The following is an 18,298-nucleotide window of genomic DNA, read 5'->3' on the forward strand; positions in this document are numbered from 1 at the left end:
CATCGTCTGGAAAGCTGCATATGCCTGGAAATAGACTGCTGACTCAGATGGCATACACATATCACATCACTTCTGGAACCAGGTCCCCACCCTGATGGAGAGCGAGGCTCTGCCTCAGTGGCTTGGCTCGGTGGGTCAAGGTGCCTGCTGCCGAGCCCGACTGCCTGCTGCCTTCCAGCCACACCTTAGCTGAATCAGAGGCTCAGTTCAACGCCATTACTTCCTCCTCCTCCTCCTCCTCCTTACTTATTTCTCTGTATTGGGGATTGAACTTGGGGCTTTAGCTACACTCTCCTCCCCAGTGTAACATGATGATTTTCTGTTCTTTCCTTGCCCCCTGTGTCCCCAGCCTGTGAGTAAACTCTAGTAGTTTCCTCTGGGCCCATGCGGTACATTGTCGGAGCACAGGTGGGTCAGGCCCATCATCCACCTGCGACGCTAAGGCAACAACACCTTTATAAGTGTGCCTGCAAGGGGTGTCAGTGACTTGGGGTTTCTTCTTAGTTGCTCATGACTAACGCCCTCGGGATCTCTCTTGTAGATCCTGGTGTTAAGATCTATGGCTGTGCGTTGCCGCCTGGAGGCTCTGAAGGGTCTGAGGTAAGTTACGGTCCCGTGTGCTACGTCAGGATGCGAGTAAAGCTCAGCGGTAGAGCCCCGCGTGTGCAGAACCTTGGCTTTGATTTCTCCCACTGACGGACAATAGCAAACTGCCAGGCAGTGCTTACCAGTGCTGACCGGTGATTAAGTCCTAGGCAGGCTGAGGCAGAAAGAAAAATCTCAAGGTCTAGACTAGCCTGAGCCATAGAGTGAGATATAGTGGGATGGCTCAGTGGGGAAAGGTGCTTGCTGCCAAGCCTGACTGTCTGAGTGCGATGCCTGTGACCTGCGATAAAAGGGGAGAACCAGCCTTTAATCCCAGCACTCGGGAGCCAGAGGCAGGTGGATCGCTGTGAGTTCGATGCCAGCCTGGTCTACAAAGTGAGTCCAGGACAGCTAAGGCTACACAGAGAAACCCTGTCTCAAAAAAATGAAACAAAATAAAAAAGGGTGGGGTAGGGTGGGGTGGGGGTAGGGAGAACCAGCTCCCATAAATTGTCCTTTAACTGCTACATATACTGCATGGCATGGCTGCCTGTGTGCACACACAATTACACACACACACACACACACACACACACACAAGTAAATAAATAAACAATGTAATACAAATACAGTGCAATAACAACAAAGACCCAGACAGACAAAACACCCAAGCAAACAGATAGATAGATAAATAAATAGCAAGGTCATAAGCAACTTTAGAAATCTGTTAGATTCCGCCGTCATAAACTGTCCATACCCTAAAGGTGCCCTTACTATGACGGCTGATATAGTCAACAACACGCTAGCTCCATTAATATCCTAACTTTCTTATTTATTGGGTGACTGACTGATCAGTTGAGACAAGGTCTCACTATGACTCACTAAGGCTGATCTGGAACTTACTCTGTACACCAGGCTGGCCTTGAGCTCACAGAGATCCACCTGCCTCTGCCTCCTGAGTGCTGAGATTAAAGTAGTGCACCACCACGCCCCGCCTGCTTCTACAGACTTATGTTTTGTGGTGGATTTTTAAAACTACGGCCTTGCATGCTAAGCATGTGCTGTACCTTTGAGCCACACTCTTGCCGTTGTTTAGATTTTCTTTAATTTTTTTTTTTTAATTTAGTGTATGTGTGCATGTGCCTGCTAGTCTGTCTGTGTATGCAGGTGCCCACCAAGGACAGAGGAGGGTGTCAGACCCCCTGGAACAGAGTTAAAGCAGTTGTTGAGCTGCCTGATGTCAGTGCTGGGAACCGAACCCGGGTCCTCTGCAAAAGCAGCGCATGCTCTTAATGGCTGAGCCACCTCTCCAGCCTGTTTGGAGCAGCGGTTCTCAACCAGTGGGTCGAGACTGGGGCTCGAACAACCCTTTCACAGGGGTTGCATATCACACATTTACATTATGATTTGTAACACTAGCAACATTATAGTCACAAAGTCGTTTTAACTAGTGTTAATAGTAAGTAGTATTTAACAAAGAAATAATTTTGTAGGTGGGGCTCAGCACAACATGAGGAACTGTGTTAAAGGGTCACAGCATTAGGAAGGTTGAGAACCACTGGTCTAGAGTCTCATTATGACGTTGCTTTTGTTAGTATCGTTTCTTCCGGGATGGGATCGGGCCGTTCATGGCAGCGGAAACGGGAGCTTGGCAACTGTTCTGTTTGGAATTAATCACTGACCTCTAAACGAACTGACACCCACAGTGACTCACCTTCCCTCCTCCTCAAACATTTGAAATAGGATGAACAGGACGACTACTTGCCCGACAGTGTGACTTTTGCTCCTAAAGACGTCATGCCTGTGGATTTTACACCTAAAGGTAACGTACACGGGCTGGCCTACCAGGGCCTGGACCCCCGCCAAGCTCTGTTCGGCGCTCCAGGAGAACACTTTAATCTTTTCGGTGGAGCATCCGAGGGGACCAGCCATCTTCTTGGAGACGTTGGACTGAGTAAAGGAAGAAAATTGGGCATTTCTGGCCAGGTAAAAGTTTCGTACTGTAAAAGCAGAAACACGGATAAATACGGATACTTCCCATGTGAGATCAGCCCAGGGTAGACACTTAGTTTCCTCAGTGAGGACTTTGAAGTTCTGTCCTGTCTCCCCACAACCCTCTCTTTCTCTGTCTCTCTCTCCCTTTATCTTTCTCTTTTTGTCTGCCTCTCTCTGCCTGTCTGTCTGTCTGTCTTTCAGTGCTGGGCTTGCCTAGTAGTGTATGTAAGGCCCCGGGTTCAAGCCCCCTCACTGAAAGAGAAAGAAACAGAGCGAGAAAGAGTCTCTCAGGGCGTTACGTACACCGGGCAGGTACTCTTCCATACGCCAGGCCCCAGACTCTGTTTCCCCAAAGGTCCTTCCTGAAGGGCACCTGTGATACTTGCCTTCCTAATCCTAATGGTGGTGCCCAAGAGCCTGTGCCTACTTCTTGATGGAACCCCATGTTCCCAGCCTGGCGAGGCCAAGCAGAAAAGCCCCTTTCCAATGCTTTGATTTAGTCTAATTACAATCTGGGCCCAGCAGGGTGGCCCAATAGATAAATAAAGCTGCCTAGCACTGAGCTAAATTTCCTCTTGCTACGAGCACCTGGGTCATTTGACCTAGAAGTTTTTGCACTTTTGGAAAGATGGGGAGCTTTCAATTGTCTACCTCCTCAAATGGATTCACAGGTCCCTAAAAAGAAAGTGGGCCAGCGTGGGGGTACACTTCTTTAATTCCTATACTTGGGAGGTGGAGCCAAGTGCATCTCTGTAAATTCCAGGTCAGCCTGGGCTACATAGTGAGAAAAAAATGGTTGGTTACTTTGTTTCATTGCCTTTTCTTTCTTTGCATGGCTTTCCCATTCTTCCAACAAAAAAATAGACTTATTGCAGGCTGCTTCTCACAAAGTCTCCAGACGTTGGCCACACTGACCAGATGTGTCTGCCATTCTCTTGTCAGCGTCCCGTTCCTGTGTGTTTGGTGCCACGTGCTGCTCTTCACGTCTCTGGCCGTGCTGGGGCTGGGGCTGGGGCGTGTGCCTATGCTAGAGGGGCATTCGCTTCCGGTCACTGTGTGCCTGTAGACCAGAGGCCCTTCTACCCTGGGGCTCCACTCACCTCTCAGTGACCCGCAAGCGCTATGAGTCTGCTGGGTCCTTCCCTCAACGCAGCCCAGCCCCGCAGCGCAGGCAGACCCTCCAGCCTGTGAGCTCTGTCTGAAACCGTGTGTTCTGCAGGCTTTCGGTGTGGGTGCCCTGGAAGAGGAAGACGATGACATCTACGCCACAGAGACTCTATCCAAGTACGACACTGTGCTGAAGGAGGAGGAGCCTGGGGACGGCCTCTATGGCTGGACAGCTCCCAAACAGTACAGAAGCCAGAAAGGTACCTGCTGTAGTACTGGCTGTCGGGCCTCGGGGAGAAAGGGCTGAGGGTCTGGTACTGGTACTGGACTCTGTAGAGTTATCAAAGATGCTGACAGGGGCTGAAAGGGGCTGAGAGACATCCGGGGTTAGGGGTAACTGGCTGCTCTTGCAGGGCCCTGGGTTCGGTTCCCAGGACCCACATGGTGGCTCACAGCAGTCTCCAACTCCAGTTCCAGGGGCTCTCGGGCTCGCTCTCTTCTGGCCGTCACAGGCACCAGGCACACACATGGTGCACATATATACATCTAGGCAAAACAGTCACGTGCATCAAATAAAACTGAATAACTTAAAAAAACATGAGGGTGCTGGGTGGTGGTGGCGCACGCCTTTAATCCCAGCACTCGGGAGGCAGAGGCAGGCGGATCGCTGTGAGTTCGAGGCCAGCCTGGTCTACAGAGTGAGTCCAGGACAGCCAAGGATACACAGAGAGACCCTGTCTGGAAAAAACAACAACAACAACAACAACAACAACAACAACAACAACAACAACAAAAACCAAACAACAAAAAAAACATGAGGGTGAGAAACATTGCAAGCTGGTAGAGTGGCTCGTTCTTGTAATCCTAGCACTTGGAAAGCTGAGGCAGGAGGATTGCCGTGAGTTTGAGGCTGGCCTGGGTTATACGGAGAAGCCTAGGCTTACCTGCCCTGCGGTATATAGGATATAAGAAAGCAGTCGGTTGTAAGCCACAGGTAAAGCCAGCAGTGGGGGTGGGGTCGTACCAGGGAGCTGGAGAGGCCTGGGGCAGGCAAGGAATGAATGCGTGCCTGGAGCCATGCTGTGGTCAGATGGCAGTGGGGACTCAGAGTTCAGGGAACTGGTAGGTGGCCAGATTCAGCCGATTTAAACAGCAGCTCAGAGGCCCAGGTTTGGGAACAAGAGACAAGGCCATTGGGAACAAGAGACAAGGCCAAGAGTCCTTAGCACAGCAGAGCTTGGCTTAACCTGTCTCCCACTTCAGGCCTCACATGGGGCTCTTGTCTACAGTCAGACATGGTCCCCACCTAACTGTTTTCGTAGTTGAGGTCTAACTCTGTAGCCCAGGCTGGTCTCACAGCTGGACTCCTCCTGCCTCTGCCTCCCAGGCGCAGGAATTACAGATGTGATTATTATCATCACTGGTGTCTCTCAACACAACTGGAACTCAAGCCAGAGTCTGTGACCGTTCAGATCCCATGGTTGAGCCGTCATCCCAGCCTCGCTTTCTAGAAATGGTGCAGGAAGTGGACAGGGTGAAGACCTGGGAGCGTCTCATATAGAGTCAGTGGCCCTAGACTCAGTCCCGGTCCCCTCACCTCGCCCAAAAGATAGATAATTTCACAGATTATAAAATAGAAGTGTTGCTGGGTGTGGTGGTGCACACCTATAACCCCAGCACTTGGGAGGCAGAGGCAGGCAGATCACTGTGAGTTCGAGGCCAGCCTGGTTTACAAAGTGAGTCCAGGACAGCCAGGGCTACACAGAGAAACCCTGTCTCGGGGAAAGAAAGTATTATTGTATTATAATTAATAGTTGTGTGCTGGTTCTTTTTCTTTTTCTTTTTCGAGACAGGATTTCACGCGCGCGCGTACACACACACACACACACACACACACATATATATATATTTCCCCCCCCCCCACCTCCCCCTAGACAGGTTCTGTCTGTGTTTGCTAGCCTTGGATGTCCTGGACTCTCTTTGTAGACCAGGCTGGCCTTGAACTCACAGCGATCCGCCTGCCTCTGCCTCCCGAGTGCTGGGATTAAAGTTGTGTGCCACCATGCCTGGCTTCCTGCACATATTCTTTTCTTTTCATTTTATCCAGTCTCTGCAGTTGACTTCTAGATTTTTTTTTTCTTTCAGCAATTAGCGAGGCTGAAATGACTCTTATGTGCACCCCTCTGCAGAATGTCTTGGCAAGGGCCTTTGTCACAGTTGTGTGTGCAGCTAGCTGCCGGACCGTCCCCTGCTCAAGTCAGAGGGCGTTGGTCACTCGGTTTCCTTCGTTTGTGGTCTTTATCTATCTACTGTTAGCGTTTCTTTTGCAGCAACACGTTGTCCTAGGGTGAGATCACAGCTGACCTGGTTGTGTTGCCTGGGAGCCGTATTTGGGCTGTTGCTAAGGAAACTAGGAGACAGCCACCCTGGGGCCCTGTGTGAGAAATGACCTTTGCAGTTGGGACTTTTCCTTTGACACTCTGGCGGGCTCTTCTTGAGAACTTTCACTCCACAGAGCTCCCCAGGTCACTCTCTTTGGTGGGGAAGGAAGGGACAGCTTTGTGGGGTTATTTTAGCTCGTGCTTTTAGAGGTTGCAAGCCAGTCCTTGGGCTCCTGGTGAGGCGACACATCATGGCGGTGGGGACAGCCTGTGCAGCTGCTGTCGTCTGAGGTCCTTGCTTTGAAGCTTGCATGCTGGATGCTTGTCCCTGGGAGGCAGCTGTCTGGGTGGCTGGGCAGCGCAGGGCAGTTTGGGCCGAGCCTCACTGTGTCAACAAAAGTGTGAGGGCTTGAATGCCATTGTGTCCCTTAATGTCCCTTCCCAGTGAGGTCACCCGGGGTGCTGTTTATGTTCTGGAGGATAAGAAGTCTTTTGTCTCACTGTAATTATCTCAGCTTCCGGAATTAATCAGTGATATCATTTTGTAGAACCAGAGAGAGATCTTCGATATGTTGGCAAAATTTTGGAAGGATTTTCACTGGCTTCTAAACCTTTATCTTCAAAGAAGGTAAGAAAATCTTTACATTAAAATTATTTTCCTGGTTTGGTTGCTATAGTGTTTTAAAAAATATTTATATTTTTTTATTTTAATATTTATAATAAGTAATTAACTGAGCTATATCAATGCACTTATGGAAATTTGATATTTCTTTATGCATATTCTCCTGTTAATAATTTTTTTAGAAGAAATCTCAGTGTGATGGTATAGGGTGTGTAATCCTAGCTCTTGGGAAACTGAGGCAGGAGAATCATATTCCAAGCCATTCCGGGAAACTGACTTAGACGCTGCTTTAGGAAGGGGGAGGAGGGCTTCACACAGCTCAGCCAGGAAAGTACTCAAGACATGAGTTCAGTTCCGAAACCCACGTCAGAAAAGCCGCTGTACTGCCGAACTTGTCCGGTGTGCGGAGGCAGGAAAGGGAAACTTCCAGACGGGGACAGGACACGGAAAGATTCTTCCTTAGAAAAAAAAAAAAAGGTGCGGGCTGGAGAGACGCTGGCTCACTACTGCTCTTCCAGAGGACCCAGGTTTGAGTCCCAGCACCCACATGGCAGCTCGCAGCTGTGACTCCAGTTTCAGGGGATCCCATCCCTTCTGTGCCTTCTTCTGGCTCTAGACATACATGTGGTGGTGCACAGACATACATGTGGTGGCGCACAGACATACATGTGGTGGTGCACAGACATACATATGGTGGTGCACAGACATACATGTGGTGGTGCACAGACATACATGTGGTGGTGCACAGACATACATGTGGTGGCTCTAGACATACATGTGGTGGCGCACAGACATACATGTGGTGGCTCTAGACATACATGTGGTGGTGCACAGACATACATGTGGTGGCTCTAGACATACATGTGGTGGCGCACAGACATACATGTGGTGGCTCTAGACATACATGTGGTGGCGCACAGACATACATGTGGTGGTGCACAGACATACATGTGGTGGTGCACAGACATACATGTGGTGGCGCACAGACATACATGTGGTGGCGCACAGACATACATGTGGTGGCGCACAGACATACATGTGGTGGCGCACAGACATACATGTGGTGGTGCACAGACATACATGTGGTGGCGCACAGACATACATGTGGTGGCGCACAGACATACATGTGGTGGTGCACAGACATACATGTGGTGGCGCACAGACATACATGTGGTGGCGCACAGACATACATGTGGTGGTGCACAGACATACATGTGGTGGCGCACAGACATACATGTGGTGGTGCACAGACATACATGTGGTGGCGCACAGACATACATGTGGTGGTGCACAGACATACATGTGGTGGTGCACAGACATACATGTGGTGGCGCACAGACATACATGTGGTGGCGCACAGACATACATACAGGCGGTTTAGGGAACCGCAAACTCCTCGCTCCGCTGGTAAGGACGGGATGCAGACGCGGCTATGGTGGAAGGTTCTCAGGCCGGCGCTGGCACCTGGGACGGAGCACTTCTGCTGAGGTTCAGAGGTGGCCTGCTTCCCACTTTCAGGGACCCTCAAGTTCTAGAAGGCCCTGTTCAAGCAACTGCTAATCTATGCTTGTTATACCAAGAGCAAGGAGACCGTTCAGTGGCTACTTAAATACTGAGTAGATGGCGCTCACCTTTAATCCCAGCACTCGGGAGGCAGAGGCAGGCGGATCCTGCCTGAGTTTGAGACCAGCCTGGTCTACAGCGTGAGTTCAAGGACAGCCAGGGCTACATAGTGTAATCTGTTTCCGAAAAGGGGCTGGGAATGTGGCTCAGCAGTAGAGACTGTGTTCAGTGTGTGCAAGGTCCATCACCCCCAAATAACAGCGACACCCCTGCTTTCCTCTTAACTTTGCTGTTCTGCAGTCACTAATGACTTCAGGATCGTAATCCCAAGCTTTCACAGATATATGTACGTTGGAGTTTTGTCAGCTTTCCCCTCTCTCTCTTACGCTGAGGTTTGAGTGGAAGGCCGAATGCATGCTCAGCAAGCACTTTACCACTGAGCGACACCCTAGCCTGTCATTGATACTTTGTTCTGTTGTCGGGGTTACTAAGGATTGATCCCAGGGTCTTGTGACTGCTGTGCAAATACTGTAACTGAGCCACATCCTCCGCTCTACTCAGTGCCTGAATTACAAAGTACCTTGAAGCGGGGCGGCAGTGGTGGCACACGCCTTTAATCCCAGCCCTCAGGAGGCAGAGGCAGGCGGATCGCTGTGAGTTTGAGGCCAGCCTGGTCTACAAAGCGAGTCCAGGACAGCCAGAGCTGTTACACAGAGAAGCCCTGTCTCAAAAAACAAAAAACAAAACAAACCAACCAACCAAACAAACAAAAAACCCTTGCATTAAGAGGTACAGTTGGGGTGGGAGGCTCAGTGTTTAAGGGTACTTGAATTTGGGTCCTAGCACCCACAAATACCCATAACTCCAGCTCCTAGGGGTCCACGTCCTCATCTGGCCTCTGCTCACACCGTGCACAAACGCTTACACAACAGACACCCACATTCACAAGTAAAACAAAATAAATTTAAAAAAAATGAAGGTCTGAAGTCTCACTTTGGAAGTGAACCATAGCCTTCACATAGAATTTTGTTGGTGTTGGTTTGTTTTTTTTTCCGAGACAGGGTTTCTCTGTGTAGTCTTAGCTGTCCTGGACCAGGCTGGCCTCGAACTCACGAAGATCTGCCTGCCTCTGCCTCCCGAGTACTGTGCTGGGAGAGTTTTGATTTTAAAACTACCTAATTTCAAGGGTTTTTTTGTTTTGTTTTGTTTTCAAAGTGTTAAATCAAACACTTGTAAATGTTTTGTCTTACAGTGGGCTGGGTCTGCATGTGGGGCAGGACACCATGCTGTACCTTCCATATTTAGTGTTAGCATCCTGGGAAACATAAATATTAGCATGGGTGATGTTGTCAGTGTGAGCCCATCCAGACAATGCTTCTGGTGCGCATCAGGGGCCAAGCAGCGGCCCCGGGAGGGGCGGGGCAGGCTTCATGGCGCTGAAATCATGTTTTTTTTTCTTTATTGAGTCTTTGCGGTCTTGCAGTCTGCGTTTCCTAACTTTCATTTTATCTGGTTTTATTAAGATGTACCCACCCCCTCAGCTGCCCAGAGACTACCGGCCGGTGCACTATTTCAGACCCGTGGTCGCCCCGACGTCCGAGAATGCTCACTTACTTCAGGTGTTGTCGGAGTCTGCTGGGAAAGCGGGAGCAGACATGGCGGCTGTGCACAGTAGGCACCAGCTGAGCGCCTCCAAGCGCGGGGAGTTGCTGGGAGAGGCGCCTGCTCAAGGTGTGTGCCCGCCTGGAGGAGGCTGAGCTTGCTGCGGTTAAACATTCTCTTACTCAAAGGCACAGCTGTATCTCCCGCTGATGTCTATGGGTGCAGTTTGTGTTCTCAAACCGCAGGAGCGCTGCCGTGTGTTGTAAACAGCGTATACAGGTGTACACAGACTTTGTTTATTATTATAACTCGGTGAATTGTTCTTTTGCTGCCCCTCTCCCCCTGCTTTAAGGCCTCATGTAGCCCAAGACGGCCATAAATTCATAATGTAGCCAAGGATGGTTTTGAACTCTTGGTCCTGCTGCCTCTGCCACACAAATGTCTCAGTTACAGGAGTGCCTCTCAGGTTATTTGTTTTGTCTAAACATTTGTTATTTAAGTTTAATCCCAACATTTGGGAGGCGGAGGCTGTGAGTTCAAAGCCAGCCTGGTCTACAAATTGAGTTTCAGGACAGCCAGGGCTACAAAGAGAAGCCTGTCTTGAAAAACAACAACAAAAATTGTGTGTGTGTGTGTGTGTGTGTGTGTGTGCGCGCGCATGTCTGTGGAGATCAGAAAAGGCTGTTGGGTCCCCGGGGGCTGAAGCTGTAGTTGGCTCTGCGCTGCCTGTGTGCACATTGGGTGTCTACAGGAGGAGTGACTACTGAGCCTCTGCTCCATCCCCACTTTTTATTTATTTAATTTAATTTTTTGTTTTTGTTTTTTGGTTTTTGAGACAAGGTTTCTCTATGTTATCTTGGCCATCCTGGACTCGCTTTGTAGACCAGGCTGGCCTTGAACTCACAGCGATCCCCCTGCCTCTGCCTCCCGAATGCTGGGATTAGAGGCTTGGGCCACCATGCTGCTTGTTTGCTTTTTGAGACAAGACCTTAGTCTGTAGCCCAGGCTGGCCCTGAACTCATGCTAATCTTGCCGCAGCCCCCCCCACCCCCCCAATGCCAGAATGGCCGGCGCGCTCCAACACTGTTCTTTGCAGCTGTCTTCTGATATCTCAGCAGGGACAGGAGGGCCCTCACCTGCCTCATCCCTCAGAGCCTGGGCCACTGCCTGCTGTGGAGCTGATGCCCAGTGAGTGTGTGTGTGATATGAGTGCTCAGTGGGAGACCCGTGGAAGCCATGACTACAGCCACCTGCGGTCCAGAGGCCTCATCCTGGGCGTGGAGCACAAGGCTCTCTGTCTTCCAGCCATTCTCTCTACCTCGGAGTTGTACCCATGGCCACCTCCTTTTTCATCAACCGTCCCATTGTTGTGTAAATATATAGTTCATGGGACATATAGATATTGATGAAACAGTAACATAACCCTCATCTCTGATTATATACACTCTGTGATAGTGACTGTGTATACCAAAAAGGTAAATCTGTTTTTCATTTTTTTGGTTATTGTTTTTCTTCAGGGTCAGCTACCTCAGTGTTAGAGTTTCTGTCCCAAAAAGACAAAGAAAGAATTAAAGAAACGAAGCAGGCAACGGACCTGAAAGCAGCGCAAGCCAAGGCCAGGAGTCTGGCCCAGAGTGCTGCAGGCAGCAGAGAGCAGGCCTCCACACCGGGCCCCAGCCACAGCTCGTGGCACCTGGCCCTGGGCGCCGGGCCAGCCAGCACACGAGCCAGCAACTTCAAGCCTTTTGCCAAAGACCCAGAAAAGCAGAGACGATATGAAGAGTACTTGGCGCACATGAAGAAGGGTCAGAAAGGTGGGTGCAGCCTCTCTGCGCTTCTCCCAGGTCGAAACGCCCTGAACCCTAGCACACAGCCATCCCTAACCCCAGTTCTGGGGGATCCAATATATTCAGGGTGCACAAACATGCTTACAGGCAAAAACTTCATAAGGTAAAATAAACCTGAAAAAAGCAGAAACATCTTATTTTATGTATTTTTTAAATTTTAATTTATTTAGGGGCTGGAGAGATGGCTCAGCGGTTAAGAGCACTGTCTGCTCTTCCAGAAGTGCTGAGTTCAATTCCCGGCAACCACAAGATGGCTCACAACCTTCTATAATGTGATCTGATGCCCTCTTCTGGCTGGCAAATGTACACGCAAATAGAGCACTGTATGCATAATAACTAATAAATAAATCTTTTTAAAATTTTTATTTATTTATTATATATACAGTGTTCTGCCTGCATGTAGCCTGCAGGGCAGAAGAGGGCACTGGATCTCATTACAGATGGTTGTGAGCCACCATGTGGTTGCTGGGAATCGAACTCAGGACCTTTGGAAACTAGTGCTCTTAACCTTCGAGCCACCTCTCCAGAGCAGGAGAAACATCTTGCGACAGAAAGAGTAAGTAATATTGACTGGAGGTAGCACCCAGAGCCCTCCACCTCAATAAACCCAAGGGTCTTGGAGGAAGTAAGTGCACAGCACAGTGGTGTCTTACTTGATGCGTTCCCTCAAGCACCGTGCTCCCCTGGGGTGAAACAGCGCCTTGTTCCCCCTTCCACAGATGCTCTGGACCGGTGCCTGGACCCCAGCATGACCGAGTGGGAGCGGAGCCGAGAGCGGGAAGAGTTTGCTCGCGCAGCCCAGCTGTACGTGTCATCCAACTCCACCCTGTCCTCCAGGTTCACGCACGCCAAGGAGGAGGACGACTCAGACCAGGTGGAAATTCCTCGGGACCAAGAGGTCTGTCGCCGTCACGCGCCTTCCTGGTGAAGTTCACTTTGCATTTCTGCAGTTGTAGGGATTGAGTCGAACCCAGGCTTTCACACACGTTATGTACATGGTCTACCCACCAGCCTGCACTCCCAAACTCTCAAGCTCTCCAGGCAATTTTATTTATCAATTTATTTATTTGTGTATGTGTATTTATGTGGGTGCGTGCACTGTGTGTTCAGGGACATGTACATGTGTGTGTGTGCATTCTTGTGCATTGTAGAAATCACGGGTCAACATTGAATGTCTTTCTCAGTTACTCTGTAACTTATCTTAATTTTTGAGACAAGGTCTCAGCTGGGCGTGGTGGCGCACGCCTTTAATCCCAGCACTTGGGAGGCAGAGGCAGGAGGATCTCTGTGAGTTCGAGGCCAGCCTGGTCTACAGAGTGAGTCCAGGACAGCCAGGGCTACACAGAGAAACCCTGTCTTGAAAAACCGGAAGGAAAAAAAAAAAGAGAGAGAGAGACAAGTCTCATGTAGGCAAGCAGCCTGGAACTCTTGTTCCCCCTGCCTCAGCCTCCCAAGTGCCGGGTTTACAGGTGTGAGCCACCACACCTGTGCTCACCTTCCTGTTTTGAGACTGAGTCTGTCCCTGGGCCAGGAGCTCTCTGACTCAGCTAGGTGGGCCAGCCGGCGAGCTACAGGGGTCCCCACCTCCTCTCCCCCAGCTGGGATTCCAGACACAGGCTCTTGCACCCAGCGTTGACGTGTGTCCTTGAGATCTGAACTGAGGCCCTCAGGGTTATGTGTCAAGCTGATTGAGTCATCTCCCTCAGCCCATCCTAGTGACTGCAAAATTTAAAACGCCATGTACGTAAGTCTTACGTCAGCGAGAAGATCAAAACATAGCGTAGGAGAGTAAAATGTGATGGTTCCTTCTTAGTTCTTAAAGCAACCCAAACTCTTTGATAGCTCAAGACCTGTGTTTGTTTGTTTGTTTGTTTGTTTTTGATGGATATGCAAGAGAATGAAGTTCAGCATTTTACTTTTTTGTTTGTTTTGTTTGTTTGTTTTTCAAGATAGGGTCTCTGTATGTAGCCTTGACTGTCCTGGACTCACTTTGTAGACCAGGCTAGCCTCGAACTCATAGAGATTGCCTCTTTCTGCCTCCCAGTGCTGGGATTAGAAATTCAGCATTTAAAAAAACCCATATATTTATATTTATTTTATATACATGAGTGTTTTGCCTTCATGTTTTGTGTGTGTGTGTGTGTGTGTGTGTGTGTGTGTATGTGTGTGTGTGTGTGTGTGTGTGTGTGTGTGTGTGTGCCGTGTGTGTGCCTGGTGCCCTCAGAGACCAGAAGGTATTCGATTCCTTGGAACTAAAGTGACAGATGGTTGAGCCATCCTGGTGTTGGGAATCAAACCTGGGTCCTCTGGAAGAGCAGCCAGTACTGAGCCATCGCTCCAGCCCTGGTGTTTTTTATTTTCATTTTTTGGAGCCGTGGTCTTGCCATATAGACCAGGCTAGTTTGGAATTCGTCAGGGATGCAAGGATGACTCATACTCATAAGAGTGTCTCCTGGAATAATTTAAAAAATAATTTTAGTGCGCTGGGCGTGGTGGCGCATGCCTGTAATCCCAGCACTCAGGAGGCAGAGGCAGGAGGATCTCTGTGAGTTCGAGGCCAGCCTGGTCTACAGAGAGAGTTCCAGGACAGCCAAGGATACACAGAGAAACCCTGTCTCGAAAATCAAAACAAAACCCAAAAATAAACAAGAAAACCCTTCACCAGTGTGTGTATTGACATGTGAGTAATTGCATGTAAGCACAGGTGCCCACGGAGCCCAGACAGGCTTTGGGTCCCCTGGAGCTGGAGGGACAGGCGGTTGTTAGCTGCTGGACTCCGCTGGAAGCAGAAGCGGGGTCCTGTGCGAGACTGTGCTGCCTTAACTGCCGAGCTGTCTCCAGCCTGAAGCGCGACACCTTTAACATGAAAGGCTGATGAGGTCAGCTCTCTGACAACACCACACAGAACGCCTCTGTCTTCCTAGAATGACGTCAGTGACAAGCAGTCGGCTGTGAAGATGAAGATGTTTGGGAAGCTCACTCGAGACACGTTTGAGTGGCACCCGGACAAGCTTCTGTGTAAGAGGTTCAACGTCCCCGACCCGTATCCAGGGTGAGTTGGGTCAGCCTGCCCTTACAGCAGTAAAACCTAGAACCACTCCATTAAAGCTCATGTAAGGGAAGCGATTCTTAGATTTTTTTATATTTATTTTTATCTATATTTATTTATTTATTTATTTATTTTGGTTTTTCAAGACAGGGTTTCTCTGTGTAGCCTTGGCTGTCCTGGTCTCACTTTGTAGACCAGGCCGGCCTCGAACTCACAGCGATCTGCCTGCTTCTGCCTCACCAGTGCTGGGATTAAAGGCGTGCGCCACCACGCCCGGCTCTTAGATTTATTTTATGTGCTTTGCCTGCATGTGTGTCTGTGCAGCCTGCGCTTGCCTGGCGTCCTTAGGGCATGGGAGAGGGCGTCGGTTCCCCCCGAGACTGGAGTTCTAGATGCTTGCTAGCTGCTGTGGGGGTGCTGGAGCTGAGCCTGGGGCCTCTGCAAGAGCAACAGGTGCTCTTAACCACTGAGCCATCATCTCTCCAGCTCCCTTGAAGCTCATTTTATATGCCCTCGCATTCCCTTTTTCTAAAGCAACTTAACTTCTAACTGTTGGGAGTGGCAAATTTTGCATATTTACTTTACTTACCTTTCTTCCTTCTTTCTTTCTTGTATTTTTGTTCATGTGTATGTACCTCTGTATGCGTACGTGAGGATTCAAGGTGGACAAAACAAAGTGTCAGATCTGCAGGTAGTTGTGAGCCCCAGGACATGGGTGCTGGGAACCCAACCTGGTCCTCTGGAGGAGCAGTAAGCACTCCTAACTGCTGAGCCATCTCTCCCGCCAGCACCCCCCCGAACTGCTGAGCCATCTCTCCCGCCAGCACCCCCCCTAACTGCTGAGCCATCTCTCCCGCCAGCACCCCCCCTAACTGCTGAGCCATCTCTCTTGCCAGCACCCCCCCCAACTGCTGAGCCATCTCTCCCACAGCACCCCCCCCAACTGCTGAGCCATCTCTCCCGCCAGCACCCCCCCAACTGCTGAGCCATCTCTCCCGCCAGCACCCCCCCCAACTGCTGAGCCATCTCTCCCGCCAGCACCCCCCCGAACTGCTGAGCCATCTCTCCCGCCAGCACCCCCCCCCCAACTGCTGAGCCATCTCTCTTGCCAGCACCCCCCCCAACTGCTGAGCCATCTCTCCCACAGCACCCCCCCCAACTGCTGAGCCATCTCTCCCGCCAGCACCCCCCCGAACTGCTGAGCCATCTCTCTTGCCAGCACCCCCCCCAACTGCTGAGCCATCTCTCCCACAGCACCCCCCCTTAACTGCTAAGCCATCTCTCCCACAGCACCCCCCCTTAACTGCTGAGCCATCTCTCCCACCAGCACCCCCTAACTGCTAAGCCATCTCTCCCACAGCACCCCCCCCAACTGCTGAGCCATCTCTCCCACAGCACCCCCCCTTAACTGCTGAGCCATCTCTCCCACAGCACCCCCCTAACTGCTGAGCCATCTCTCCCACAGCACCCCCCTAACTGCTAAGCCATCTCTCCCACCAGCACCCCCCTAACTGCTAAGCCATCTCTCCCACCAGCACCCCCCCTCCTAACTGCTGAGCCATCTCTCCCACAGCACCCCCTAACTGCTGAGCCATCTCTCCCACAGCACCCCCCTAACTGCTAAGCCATCTCTCCCACCAGCACCCCCCCTCCTAACTGCTGAGCCATCTCTCCCACCAGCCCCTCCCGCCCTGTATTTTGATTCATGGGTCTGTGCTTGCCACATATATTTTGACTTTATTGCAGCCTCTTAATCCATTTATAAAATACAAATACAGCTGGGCGGTGGTGGCGCACGCCTTTAATCCCAGCACTCGGGAGGCAGAGACAGGAGGATTGCTGTAAGTTCGAGGCCAGCCTGGTCTACAAAGTGAGTCCAGGATGGCCAAGGCTACACAGAGAAACCCTGTCTCGAAAAACAAAAACAAAAAAAATAAAAATAAATAAAAAATAAAATACAAATACAGGTAAACTTTAATCCATGTCTTAATGACTTCATGGGCCGTCTTTTTAATGTTGCTCACACATTTTACTTTAAACATGTTTCTCATAGCTGGACATGGGGGCGCCTGCCTTTGATCTTAGCAATTTTTATTTATTTATTTTTTATTTTTTTGGTTTTTCAAGACAGGGTTTCTCTGTGTAGCCTTGGCTGTCCTGGACTTGACTTGTAGACCAGGCTGGCCTCGAACTCACAGCGATCCACCTGCCTCTGCCTCCCGAGTGCTGGGATTAAAAGCGTGCGTGCGCCACTATGCCCAGCCGATCCTAGCACTTTCAAGGCAGAGGCCAGAGGATCTCTGTGAGACTGAGGCAAGTCTGGTCCACAGTGGGAAATCCAGGACAGCCAGGCACTGGGGAGATGCTGTGTCAAACAACAACAAAACACGTTTGTGTTTCTTTTCCCTTCAAGTGTCTGGGAGTGTGCTAGGACCAAACACAGGGCCTTGGCACACACTAATCAAGCTCTCTGTCACTGGGCTGCCTCCTCTGCCTGATGCCTGTGTTTAAATTCTCGTTATAAAATGCCATAGACGGCTCAGTGATTCAGAGCGCTGGCTGCTCTCACAGAGGACCAGGTTAGATTCCCAGCACCCACATGGCTGCTCACAACCAACTGTAACTCCAGTTCCAGAGGATCTGATGCCCTCGTCTGACTTTAAAATGATTAAATCAGTTAAGAAACACAAGTTTAGCATCTTCTAATTTGATAAAAAAACACTCTCAGAAAGCATATACTGTAGAATTACCTTGTCTGGAAAATTTAGTTATATCTTTAGTGGTGGAACTTTACTTTAGTGTAAAGTCATTTTTGAAGTTAAAAGTTCTAGTCCTTATTCCTTTTTCTTTTCTTTTTATTTATTTATTTATTTATTTATTTATTTATTTATTTTAAGACAATGTCTCACTGTGTATCCCTACCTGGCCTGGAACTCTATGTGTAGCCCAGACTGGCCCTTAACCCTCAGAGATCCACCCATCTCTGCCTCTTGTGCGGTGGGATTAAAGGCTTGTGGCACCATTCCCCGCAGTCCTGACTAATAGAAAAATCTCCAGGGTTCTGAAGGCAGACAGTCTGCCTCTCTGAACCACTCCAAGAAGGAGAAATGTCTTGAGACCCTGTGGCCCCAGGAGAGCCACTGAGAGAAAGCGAGTCTCATAGAAAACGAGCTCCTCCGAGCTGTTGTTATTAAAACCCCATCTTTCTTCCTTCTTACCCCGCACCCCAGCTCAACCCTAGTCGGCTTACCCAGAGTGAAGCGGGACAAATACTCCGTCTTCAACTTCCTGACCCTCCCAGAGCCAGCCCCTCTGCCCGCTGCTCCAGGACCCAGTGAAAAAGCCCCGCAGCAGCAACAGCAACGGGCTCCGGACAGTGAGTACAGCCCCCTGGGACCTATGTACTGACCCGGGTCTCAGCCTGTCTTCAGCTGGAAGGCCGAGTAAGGGGTGGTCCAGCCCTAGGTGTGAGTGCAATGCAGATTTCACCCCCCCCCCCCCCCCCCCCGCTTAAGAATTGCTCATGAGGGGACTGGAGAGATGGCTC

General features: G+C 50.2%; 1 protein-coding gene across 1 annotated transcript in view; it reads left to right on the forward strand.

The window, feature by feature from the left end:
* Positions 1 to 18,298, forward strand: part of GPATCH1 (G-patch domain containing 1) — a 51,331-nt gene that overhangs the window by 14,028 nt on the left and 19,005 nt on the right. Inside the window, exons 6-14 of the mRNA XM_084770814.1 lie at positions 542 to 600; positions 2,329 to 2,571; positions 3,800 to 3,947; positions 6,617 to 6,696; positions 9,777 to 9,984; positions 11,373 to 11,669; positions 12,422 to 12,600; positions 14,627 to 14,754; positions 17,982 to 18,127. Coding sequence (XP_084626940.1) covers positions 542 to 600; positions 2,329 to 2,571; positions 3,800 to 3,947; positions 6,617 to 6,696; positions 9,777 to 9,984; positions 11,373 to 11,669; positions 12,422 to 12,600; positions 14,627 to 14,754; positions 17,982 to 18,127 — 1,488 coding nt within the window. The remainder of the gene's footprint in view (positions 1 to 541; positions 601 to 2,328; positions 2,572 to 3,799; positions 3,948 to 6,616; positions 6,697 to 9,776; positions 9,985 to 11,372; positions 11,670 to 12,421; positions 12,601 to 14,626; positions 14,755 to 17,981; positions 18,128 to 18,298) is intronic.

This window comes from Acomys minous (assembly GCF_964271855.1).
Source record: "Acomys minous genome assembly, chromosome: 20".
Classification (NCBI taxonomy): Eukaryota; Metazoa; Chordata; class Mammalia; order Rodentia; family Muridae; genus Acomys; species Acomys minous.